General features: G+C 47.6%; 1 protein-coding gene across 4 annotated transcripts in view; it reads right to left on the reverse strand.

The window, feature by feature from the left end:
- Window positions 1-276: 276 nt before the first annotated feature.
- The window catches only part of CYTH1 (cytohesin 1), a 57,767-nt gene continuing 45,515 nt past the window's right edge, over window positions 277-12,528 (reverse strand). For all 4 annotated transcript variants that reach the window (XM_083598818.1, XM_083598817.1, XM_083598816.1 and 1 more), the window contains exons 10-13: window positions 5,476-5,552; window positions 4,070-4,141; window positions 2,937-3,091; window positions 277-2,095 (exon numbers count right to left, since the gene is read on the reverse strand). In XM_083598818.1, coding sequence (XP_083454944.1) covers window positions 2,017-2,095; window positions 2,937-3,091; window positions 4,070-4,141; window positions 5,476-5,552 — 383 coding nt within the window. In that variant the 3' untranslated portion in view covers window positions 277-2,016. The remainder of the gene's footprint in view (window positions 2,096-2,936; window positions 3,092-4,069; window positions 4,142-5,475; window positions 5,553-12,528) is intronic.

A 12,528-nucleotide genomic window follows, 5' to 3' on the forward strand; every position in this document is an offset into this window, starting at 1 on the left:
TTCTGGTCCCTTAACTTAAACCAATCTTACCAGCAGCTTCCCCTGGCAGATAGAGAAAAATTAAAGCTGGGGAGGGAAACCACAATGAAACCCTTCCTCAGTATGGCTACAGAAATGTCCCCAATCTCACAGATCTAAAGAGACTGGCCCAGTTTACCAGCCCCAACTGGCAAGGCCCCTGAATCGCTTGATGCAATGCTACTAACCTCAAATAGGAAAACCACATAAATGTAGATCACAGAGACAGAGGCAGCCAAAGAAGGGCATAGAGCCAAGTGTGAGATCAACATTTATTTGCTGCAGTTGCTCTGTGCTAGTTCACAAGGTTGTGGCAACAAAAACCCAACAATGGGGTGGAAAAGGATTCAACACAAAAAACTGTAACCAAACTTTTTGACCAGGAGTAACTTCCACCTTCCTCCCGCAACCCCCTTGCTTCCCGCCCCCCCTTGTGCCACAGCAATTTTTTAGAATTCTGCTATGTTTCACAGAAAACAATCCTCTTATTTAAAAACAAATACAAAATAATCTAAAAGGAGAAAAATCTACACAGAGAGTATGTACATCTCCGATAAATAGATTAATACTGAGCTGGGGAAAACTGGAGCTTTTCCAAGGCGCATAATGAAATCAACAGTCGGGGAAAACCGTCTTCTTACGGCCTACCCCAGCTCAGTGCTCCAGGCATAAGCCATCATCTCATACCCCACCCACCCTGGGCTTCCAATGGTTCCCCAGCAACCAATCATCTGCTTGTGCTTCAGAGCCAAGAAGTGCCCCCACTGGTCCAGGACAGCCTTCATCCCAATCCATCCACTCCCTCTACTGAAAAGTGCAACTGTAAGAAGATAGCCTATGTCAAAGAATCCAGAGCCAGCCTGTTTCAACTTCTTTCTTCAGGGTACAGGGAATGGTGCAGGTCTTTTTTCTTCAGCTCTGTCTGCTCCCGATTGCAATGTTAAACAAACAAACAAAAAACGGAGGAAGCTCTGGCTGCAGGGATAAATTTTTTGTGCCCAGTTGTTGGGTGAGATGGTTCCCAGCAGCCACTGGCAAAGGGGTGAAAAGCCTCCCTGTAAAGCATCCATGAGGGTTACACTACCTGCCCACCCACAACCACATGCATGCCGCTAGCTCACAAGAGCACCGCCTTCTCATCTGGGCAAGGTTGCTTGAGTGAGCCCTCTGCTGGCCTCATTCCTGCTTCACATACGAGGCAGCCTAAGTCAGTGCCCTCTAGAACGAGGGCAGGGGAAATCCTGGAGGTGGCAGCCTTGCCGTTCATCATGCCAGCTGTTGGGACTGACATTCTTGGTTGCTTATTACTCAACGTGGTTAACAAAACTCCTTGCGACAGAGAACCCCGGAAATTAAATATGAAAGAGCATACAGCTCAATTGCTTTGGGGGAAAGAAGCCGTTGGGCTTACCTGACCAAAGAACAGGGAGCAACATGGCGATGCAGAGGGCCACAGGGATCTCTCTGCTTCAGTGCTAGAGAGCCATGCCCCCAACCTCTGCTGCAGACTGATCTATGCCTTTGGCAGTTTGTGGTCCATTCCTGATTCAGGGTCTCGGAGAGTATTAGGCCTAAAGCCTGGTACAGCCGACACTTCTCGCTGGCAGCTTGAATAGGCCTGCCTCACCATCGGCACAGGCAAGGAGCAAGTCAGCCACGGTAGCAGAAAAGACCCCAACAATTCTTCTCTTCCTGCCACTTGGGCTACCAGTGACGCGGTTTGGCTTCAAGCTGCCCAGCTGAGGGGCTGGCAGGGAGGTGGCATTCTTGCAAATTAAATAAGTCAGTGAGAGCTGGTGGTTGCCATCAACATAGCCTACCCCCCGCAACTCTTCCTGCCCCCAAACCAGAAAAGAATAGCAAAAGCTGAAGCTAGTCCCCCCTCGGGGTCATAATGCAGAGCAGGCGGGTCTGTGTCGTCTCGCTCCTCTTCCTCTCTGCCAGGAGACAGAGAGGCAACAGCTGCCAATGTCACTGCTACTCAACAAAGCCATGTGGCTAATGTCTCTTGGTGGAGGAGACCTTCTTCTTGCGTGCAGCAAGCATCTCGTAGAATGGATCCCGGCTAATTGCAGCTCTGAAGAGAGACAAGTGGGAGGCGGGGGGGGGGGGAGAGAGAGAGAGAGAGAGAGAGAGAGAGAGAGAGAAAGTAAAAAAACCCACAAAGTGTTAAGGGAAATCCCCAACTGATTGGAGATGCCACCCAGCACATAATTATAGGATCAGTCCACCCCCTTAGCTACTGTTTCTGGAAGGAAGCATGATTTAGCTTGAAGAGGCAGCAGGAAGATCAGGGGACTGTACTTCATTAAGGGCTGCCCTATTTCCCCCTCATAACCCACAACCCACTGGCAAATCTCAACCAGGGAGCTATAGAGAGGCCCCATTCTCAGATGCTACATCTCCTCCCCAAAATTCCAGATGTCCACCTAACCACAGATTTGCGCCCCCACCTCCCTCACAGTGAGGAAATCTGGAGGAATGAGAAATAATTCTTTTCATGGGAGGGGTGTTTACAGCTACTCCACCCTTTGCCCATGTAAGCCTTATAAGAAGCTGCTGCAGGAGAAGGACTGTGAGCTACTTCATGGGAGGCATATTTCTAGGGCTAAGCCTGAAACTGAAGCTCCCTTGTTAATTTTGGCTATTGGATGCTACATTTTTAAGTAATCTTTGTTATATTTATAGCGCTGAAATGTGGGGGTTTGGGGGTTTGTTGTTATGAAATTGTTTTGTAGTATTTGTTTGAAATGCACCCTTTTTTCTTTGTCGTGAGCCACTTTGAGCATTTGTGTGTGTGCAGAAACGCAACATGCAAATGAATGAATGAACGAATGAACGAATGAACGAATGAACGAATGACACATTGCTCAAGCAAACTACCCAGATCCCTTCACATCATTCCTGCCCCTCCTCACTTGATGCATTTCATCCACTCTTCCTTCTCCTCTGGGGTGGGTGCAGAGATGCGGTACACAGTGTGATTCCCTTCCACCACACGCCCGTCCGCCTCAGTCTTGCAAGCCTTGATCACCTGGTCTTTGTTGTCAGGGATATACAGCTCAAAGCAGTTCTGCAAGAAGAGAAGGATAAACAGAATTGATTTGTGGCCAACACCAGCTCAAAATTTCTGCATATTCCAGGGATTTCCCAGACATCCTTCAAGAGCAGGAATTACAGGATTTTCGACAGCAAGTAACCAGTTCTCTGGTATGACTTCCTGGCAGCAATACAACACTCTGGGAAGGCAACTCTCACCAAGGGCCTACAATTCCACTAGCCGAGCCAGCATTCCTGGCCCACTGCAGTTATCACCAGAACGACTTGATAAAAATCACTGGCAAGCTGTCTGAGGATCAGACGTAGTTATGAATAAGCCTTTTACCCACACATGCAGCCCCATTGCTCCTCAAGAAAGCAAACTAGAAATATCACTGATTAACCACAGTTTCCCCATTTCATCCAAACAAGGAAACTATGGGTGAAGACTCTTTGGTTGGATTGATCACAAAGCAGAGGAAGGAGCGAACTAGCTGTGAACAGGAATGGGGCTTTTTCCTATCTTGGCTATTTAAGCTCTGATAGCATTATCCAAGTGTAGTCACTAACAGCTCAGATGCTACAGGGTCCTTCAACACCTTGGAGACCTCCAAAAGACAGTGCATATCCTGCACTGCAAAAGCACAGAAAATAGTACTCTGTGTGCAGGTTTAACATCACCTTGCAAACATCAACATCCACTTAAACACATCAAGCATTTTGCTCTTAGGGCAGAAAAGATGAGTCAAGTTTCAAAAGCCTGGCTTATCCCTGTGCAGGATTTTTCTGTAGCCAGCTGGGTGTCCTTGCATAGCTTTGCCTCTTCCCCCATGGCAGAATCAGAATCGACTCTACAAAAGTAGGCAAGCTTAGTTAATGATTTGCATAATTCAGTTTTTCTTGGTATCATCCTTTTCTTTCTTTTTACATGCACACAGTATCCGCAGCCTAGGCTCCCCCCAGGTAGGAAGTGGAGAGCACTTCCTACTCTCCAGCACTGGCATTTACTCACAGGCTTCTTGGAATCTTCAACCTCACGGATACTCAGATTCTCCAAGGGAATGATGCCTCGTGGCTCCTTGTCCTGCAAGACAACCATTTGTTAATTCAGACACATCCAGGCTGGTTCATTCTGACAAAATATTACAGGTTCTTCCATCCCAACACTGAACAGTAAGAACACTGCTCTCAGACAGATTCCTCCTTAATGCTCATTTGAAAGGAGTAGCCTACTGCTGCAAACACAACCATGGCATCTGACCGACTTAACTGTTTTATTAGGGCATTCGCTTTCATGGGTCCACAACAGAATGCGCTGCACCCAATATATACCCTTGAGATGTCTGACTTGGCCACAGTGGCACATGCCTTAGTTGAATCCCGTTTCGATTACTATAACACACTCTACATGGGGCTACCTTTGAAAAGTGTCCAGAAACTTCATCTGACTCAAAGAGCTGCAGCCAGATTGTAGACTGGGGCTTGTTATAGAGAGCCCCTTGTTACAACAGCTCTACTGGCTACCAGTCTGTTTCTAGGCACAATTCAGAGTGCTGGTTATATAACCTATAAAGCACAATACAGTTTAGGTCCTAGCTATCTGAAAGACCACAATCCCTCATACAAACCTGCCCAGAATCTGAGATCTTTGGGGGAGGCCCTTCTCTCAGTCCTGCCCCCCTCACAGGCACCTTTGGGATGTGGGATAGGACCTTGTGGTGGCTGCTCTCAGACTCTGGAACTCCTTCCCTAGAGAAGTTTGACTGGCTCCTTCCTTGCTGTCCTTCCGCCAGCAGCTGAAGACTTTCTTGTTACAACAGGCTTTGGGCAACTGACTTGCTTTTAATCAAAGGGCTGGTGCCATGCTTTTTTCAACATAATTATCTGTACCTTTCTAATAATATATAGTTAGTTTAGATAGTTAAACAAACCTTTATAGTTTTAAAACTAACTGCTTTTTAATAATTAAGAGTTTTTCTTCCTATGTTTTTAGCTTATTGTAATGTGTAAGCCACCTTGAATTCTTGTCAGGGGGAAAAGGTGGTATGTGTGTCTATATGAAATAATTAAAGCCAAGTCTGCAGTACCTCTACACCAGGCTTCCTCAACCTTGGCCCTACAGATGCTTTTGGCCTACAACTCCCATGATCCCTAGCTAGCAGGACCAGTGGTGAGGGATGATGGGAATAGTAGTCTCAAAACATCTGGAAGGCCGAGGTTGAGGAAGCCTGCTCTACACCATTCCCACACCAGTCAGTAAGAGCTCAGCTATGCAGTTGAATCCAGATAACCCATGTCCTGGACTCTTACACGAGCCTAAGACTACATACCATAGTCCATCTTTCAAAACTGCACATTAGCAATCCCGTCATGAGATCATGTCCGTGGACACTTACGAGAGCACCCTGTGCCACTCACCGTGGTGTACTCAAAGTAGTAAAGGCAGTTGTCCGTCAAGATGAACCAGCGCCGTTTCCACGTCTTCACCCGGCCACCTGTGCAGAGAAGAGGCAAGCTTGACAATGCATGCCCAGGCCGAAAGGAGGGTGCTGGGCACAAGAGCAGCTAAGGCAAAGGCAGAGCTAAGAGCCTACAGGCACAAGTAGGCGGTGTAAGAGAGCGAGTGGCGTCAGCAGTGCAAGCAGAGCCAGCCGCACACCACAACAGCAGCAGCAGCAGCCAGTGGCTACATGGCGAGCATAGCAGCTGAAGGGGGCAGGCGGAAGGCAGAGGTGGTGGTCATCAAGAGAAGTGCCCTGCTGCGTATACTATGGAGCAGACATGGATCTGCCGACATGCTGGGGAAGGAAGAGGCATCAGTGTCCTGCTAGTGCTGGAATCTACCTACTTAGGCTCTTTATGGACAAAGCTCATAGCTTAGTCAGAGTCTGAGCTCCATGGGATTCTGTTTGCCCTGAGGCTACCCAGGCATCCTGCCTCATAGCCAGCTCCAACTAATTTAAAAAGAAAGACACACCAACAGACAACCCATGGCTACACAGTCTTTCTCAGCTATGGGTTCTTGTCCCTGAGACTTGCCTGCCCAGGTACATACAGTTCCAGGCAAGAAGCAGAGCTTAACAACAGCTTCAGGATTAAAAAGGGGTGAGTATTGAAACTACAGGAATCAGCTATTCCCTTTCCTGCCCCAGTGTGGCTTTTAAGTTGGGCCTCCAGAGCTCCACCCAAAAGGCGGGGTGTGGGGCGGGGCCTGAAATACAAACATGACCTGAAAGTCTTTTCTGTATAAGCCCATCTCAGAATAAAAGTTCAATGGAATCCCGCTCTGGTGACTTTTAGTCAGGGTGAGGTGAGAGGGAGGGAGGGGGATTGGCTTAGAACTGGAACCCATTGAGAAAGATGCCCCCACCCACCATCCCATCAGTAAACACCGGAGACTCCAGTGGCCCTTCCCAAATTGACACCGAAACTCAGTGTCCAGGATCCAAATCCAGGGTCTTGGGAAAAGTTTTTGCACAAGCCATCACCAAAATAATGATAATAAAAAGAATCCATACCAGACAGCTCAGATCCCAAGTACAGGGTCAGAGACCTTGCGACCGCCAGTCAATACAGCGGGGGTCGTTTTGAACACCAAGAGACCCCCAGGACCACCTCCAGCAAAAGCCACCTTGCACCTCACTTGTGAAAACGACAGAATGCTGTAGCTGCAGGCCCTCCTCGCTTGGCCTCCCCAGTCAGAGGCTGCAAACAACAGCACGTCCAAGAGAGGTGGGGAATACAGGACAGGGAGGCAAGATGGAAAGATCTCAGTGGTGGAGAGGGCAACAACTTTGGGTATTTTCTGTCAGCATTGGCTGCTCTCTCAAGCCCATGGTAGTGGAGATGAGTCAACAAGATTTAAAAGGTGCAGAACACTAGAGACCCCTCCTAAGGAGGCCCTGACAGCCACAGACCAGCACATACAACAATGAGACCTCATTCAGCAACACAAGAAGGGAAAGAAAAGGGGGAAAAAAGACAAAACAAGCCAACTGCTCCAGATAGTGCCTGCCACAGTCCCCAGGGAACACAGAAAACCCCACCTGTTGGGAGCCCCTGGCATCATGGGGTGGCCCACTGCACCACCACTGCCAACCTTCTCAGAAGAGCCACTGCAGGGATCCTCACTCTCTGGTGGTGGGGCACACGCCTTTTACGAGGAATGCCAGGAATCTTAAGGCCCTTCTCAGCCCCAAACACTGGAGAACTGCTGCCGGTCAAGAGTAGACCAGGGTGAGGAAACAGAGGCCCATGAGATTGGCCTCATGGGACAAGTTTGACAGGTGGACCGGGCTACTGATCCACCCATCACACGATGTCACATGGCAGACAGGCATAGCTTTGCAAGCCTTCATGTCACTCCCCTTCAAACCCTATGTCGGGGGTTTACAATAAGAAGATGGGGTTTCAGAGGCAAGTGCTTTAACACAGTCTTAAGGCTGAAAAGTGCAATTGGAAGCAGCTTCCACCCCCACCCCCCCTTGAAAGGAGGATCCACTCACTAGAAAGAAAGGTGTGTTTTGCAAGGAAAGCCAGAGGAGGGGGACTTCACCAGCACTCTGCCTTTGCTTGCAAAACACAACTTTCTGCTTGCCTTGACTATACACACCTGTTCCCAGTAGAAGGATTTAGACTCCACTCTTCAGCTGACCAGGATTTGTGGGGAAAGGCCTTGCGGGCCGGGATTAGCCCATGTGCTGGAGATTCCCCACCTTTAGAGTAAACAATACTGGGCTATATGGACCAATGGTTTGACCTGGTGTTAGGAAGGGTTGCTACCGTCCTATCGGAAGAGTACACAGTGAAACATCTCTAGGGAGCACCAGACAAAAGATGCTTTTTAGTGTGTGCAAGTTCCAAACAGGTTGTGTTAAGGGTCTGAGGCAAAAACCCAAGTTGGAATTTCACTCACAAAGTTGTTTTCATGCTAGAACAGCTTCTGAGGTACAACAGCCTTGTGAACAAAGCGGGGGGCAGGCGGTGTCATTACCCCACACACCCTGTTAAGGAGCCCCCAAGCGAAGCTGCTAATAACCAGCTAGAATTACCCAAAGTATTTTTCCCTCAGGACGAGTATAAATAAGCTCATGAGACCAGGATATTATTAACCAGTGGTTTCTAGCCATGGTTGCTGTTCAGTGAGTGTGTCCCATCTGCTATAAGCCAAGTCCACAAAGTTTTGAAATCTTTTAAGCTGGCTACCAAATGTTCAAGAAGCAACGTTGTTTGAGAGGTTTTCCAATTTGCTGTCAGTTTTAAGAAGCTGAGGGAATAGACCCTGCCCATTCATTACGCAGCTTTTCCTCCTCCGCCACGACATGGCATTAAATTTAGAAGCCAGGAATATACAATATATACTTTGGATATATATTTTAGCGGTCTGGAGACTTCTAGAGAAAGAAGCCACAAGAATTTCTGCTGATTCTTTGTTTTAAGTTATTCTGGTTGCCAAGAAACTCTAAAAAAAGCTAACCCTAATTTAGGCTAATACATCTGGGATAGAGGAAGAGACTCTTAATCTCAGAGTTGTGGGTTTGAGCCGCACATTGAGCAAAACATTCCTGCATTGCAGGGGGTTAGACTGGATGACCCTAGCGATCCCTTCCAACTCTACAAGTCTGTGATTCTATCACATTAAACAAATTAACATTCTCCCTTCGTTTATGATGGCGCGAGTCGATGTTCTCCAAAGGATGGCACAAAAGACTCATCAGCCATGGAATCATTGGGTGGCCAAGGCCCCGTCTCCACCTCCACCTCCCTACCCTTAAAAATGGAAGCAGTGACCTACTCCACAGGGTTGTTGCAGAGTTAGGCAGGATAAGGATTGGAAAGGATTTACAGTGTTATAAATGGACTGGTAAGAACCATGACGCGTTACCCAATCAAGATCTTAACAGCTCACTGCCGCCATCGCCTCCCTAGCTCTCTGGGCCTCTTCCCTCCACCAACTGGGACTCCAATGCCATGCGGCTGCCAGCATGCATCAGCTTAGCACAATTAATACTTCATTAGTCCTTGTTACAAGAGGCCTCCCCTTCTTTCTGCTGCCTGCGAATTCTTAGGGCCCTTCAGGACAAATGTCCTATGTTAACAACCAGGCTTCTGCAGTTCTAAACTTTATCTCTTGGTTTGGAAATTATTTTAAATGAAGAGAGGTCGAGAAATCTGTAATAGAAATGTACTGAGATATTTTCTCCATGAAAGGAATGCGGCTTTCTCTGAACACTAGCTTTCTCCTTTTCCAGCTTAATGAGAAGGGGGGAAACCCAAGGGGAAGAGCTTTCAGTGGGGCATAGAAAGTTCTGCGGGTATGTTGGGAGGCAGGAGGTGGGGCTTCTCAAGTGACCGGCAGTAATATAATGGGGCAAGTGCAGTAAGTGCAGGTAGCACCAGCACAGCCATGCGTGAACACCCCACCACCATGAACAGCTATGCCTGCTGGGATAAGGAACCACGATTTGCCAGCTGCTTGCTGCAGGGCTGGTAATAAGGCATTGCCAATGCCTGGATGGTTTCATGATGGCAGCTATGCACTCGCTGTAGCTGCACTGCTGGGCCTTCTGGAGCAGGAAGCAGTCAGTCTTAAGCAGCGAACGCAGAGTTTCTTGGCAATAGCAAGCCAGGCTCAGTGGCTATGCACCTTCTCAGGCCGGATTCACAGTGTCAGTTCCCAGAGAGATGTGGCCACGCTGCCATTTTCAAGCAAAGGCGCCATACTGGACAGCAACGTCCATGCCGTGAGGAGCTGCCTCATCTTGAGGGGTATAGTGACCTCCCTGCCCCCTGCCTCTTTGGGGCAGACAAAAGGCTGGTTCTTCACTGCTGCATCCTACAATGTGATTCTGACTCCTAAAAATCCAGGGTACTGACAAAGCTGGGGAGAGAGATACTGCCAGGCTCAGACCTGGCCATGTTGTGAAGCTTCTTTGGGGCAATTTTTTGAGGGATGGGCCAAACAGGACATGGAAACTCCGCCTTCCCGTCACCCCCCCCCCAATCCCACTCACCATCCCACCTGTCCCCCAGTTCCCCATGGACTGTGCAGCCAGTTAGCAACGGTGGCAATAGCAGCGATAAGACTAGTAATAATCACCAGCAATTTAAAAGAACGAAAGAACAGAAAAATAAAGAAGCATGGCAGCACACCCCTGGCCCCGGCAAAGCTAGCGAGGGGATATGGGGGTACGTACCTCCTGGAGTTTGGAGGGCAGGGAAAGGCAGTGCCAAAATCATGGAAACATACAAAATGAGGGAGAAAAGAAAATTAAAAAACAAAGGACTTTATCAAATCTGCCCTTGGCGCACACCCCAGTTGCTGCTAACAGGGGGCGCTGCCCAAGCTAATGAAAGGTGTTGAGCATTAGGGAAAAGAGGGTTGGCAGAAGGGTTTCTCCCAAAACCAGGCCCACGTTTCTCCTGTTGTGGTGCAGGTCTCCCTCTCCGCTAGAATACCAAGAAGGAGAGTGCCCACCTCGAGGTCATCAAGGTGCCAAAGCCAAGGACACAAAAGCCCCAGCAACTCCTGGCAAAAAAAAAAATAGGTTCGTCCTTGTTGCTAGCTTAGGAAATCCTGGCAGCGTCAGGAATTTGCTTGCCACAGAAATGGCTCCCTGGTCACAGAATTAGCGATTTTAGTGCCAGGGCTGGTGACAGCTGTTAAAGTGGCCTGCAGCCCAGACTCCTCCATGTGGGGGTGGCATGCATCATTCGCAGGCGGAAGCAATCAGCAATTTGCTGCTGGGATTCAGCTGGAAGACAGCCAAGGCCCCTGCCCCCAAAATCGTGAACACACGAGGAATCGCCTCTGGTGATTACCAACGCAGTTTGGAGCATTCACGGGCCAAATTAATCTCACTCTCCAAGGATTTTAGGCATGTCTTTGTTTTCTGCCGCCACCCTGCGGCACTGTATCCCAGAATAAAGCTCTACCAAGTCCTGGGCACTCAGTGGAAGGGTAAAACCACAGGATGCTGTCTGAGTGATTGCTTCTAACTCAGCAGATTTAGCATTTTGTGATAAAGTCAGCAACATGGTCCCGCAGGGATCAAGGGGACTTTCTTCCCATGTAATGGGGAGGGGAACGGGGACGGGGACAGGTAGTATTGGGAACCAGGGGGCCTAAATTTGGATATAGCTGCAGTCTAGAATTCCCAATTCAAACATCCCCATTCAGGCAGAAAAGCTCACCTATCTGCGAAGAAAAGGATTCAGGCCAGTTCTTTCTATTGCCTCTGAGAAAGCTAGCCACAGGAGAAATTCCCAAAGTTGGAAAAGGCCATGCTGAACTGAGTTCTCATTGCAATGTCTGCACTCTTTGCATTAGTACCTGCAGTTTTTTAGTCACAATTTTTAAAATCCGGCGTTAAAAACAAACAAACCCACACACCCCACCTTTGCACCTGATACAGATACACACACCAACATAGATCTGGTGAATGCTTCCTGAACTGAGACACAAGAGGGCTGGAGTTTGAAATAAATAGAAAAGAGGATTTGATCATGAGATTCAATCAAGGCTTATTTAACTATAAGCCAGCTATGGTGTATGTTAGCCTGTGTTTATCAAATTAGATAGCCCGTTGCCTTGGCTATAGCATGATCAATGTCTTTCCCAAGTCTTCATTTGTTTATCCATTGGGTGGATCTGGAGTTAGGGAAGACGTTATGGCTGTAGGGAAGAAAATTGTGGAGTTTTTGCCAGAAAACATCCTTCCCAGTCCGAAATGAAACTATCTCTTAGGCCTCCTCTTCTGGCTGAACTTCAGGATCACGTATCTTTTCTAAACATAGCTAACAAAGAATGGAAACTTCACAGCAAACAAAATTTATGCTTTGCTACAATCACAACTGTAATATACAACTATGTTTTCAAGCAACCATATATTTGCTGCTTACGTGCAGGTCTAAAATGGTAAACTGTAAAATATTCTCAAGTTATATCCATGTCCGTAATGGTGCACCTAGCAGCCTGTCCTTAAGTCTGCTTTGTGAGCAAGCCTCATTTCTGTCTCCACTGCCGTGCAATGCAACCTCTTATTTTAAAATAATAAAATGTGTGTTCTAAATAACAATATCTATCAATTCTTTGACATTTTGTTGCATGGGCTTTGGTTGAAAAGAAAAAGAAAGGGCACGGTTTAGAAGGCGTGTCGTTCAGACTCAGCACTGAGTCTCAGCTCAGACATCATTCCCCAGGAATATCTCGAGTGTGTGCATCCTCCCTCAATCCCTTGGAATCAAAAGCATCTGTTTCCATTTTATTTCATAAAATGCTCCAAGCAAAAAGAGGATGGTTACACATTCAAACATAGATGAATAATTCCATTAGCCATATTTCATTAAAGATTCAGTGATTGCAAATTTGAATATTCAGAGGATTTGTGCTTTCAAATTTGATTTGCAGATTCCAAGAGATTTAAACAGCCCTAAAGGTGGTGGGGAAAGAAATCGGCGAAACAAACCAGC

The sequence above is a fragment of the Podarcis filfolensis genome, assembly GCF_964270895.1.
Source record: "Podarcis filfolensis genome assembly, chromosome: 2".
Lineage (NCBI taxonomy): Eukaryota > Metazoa > Chordata > Lepidosauria > Squamata > Lacertidae > Podarcis > Podarcis filfolensis.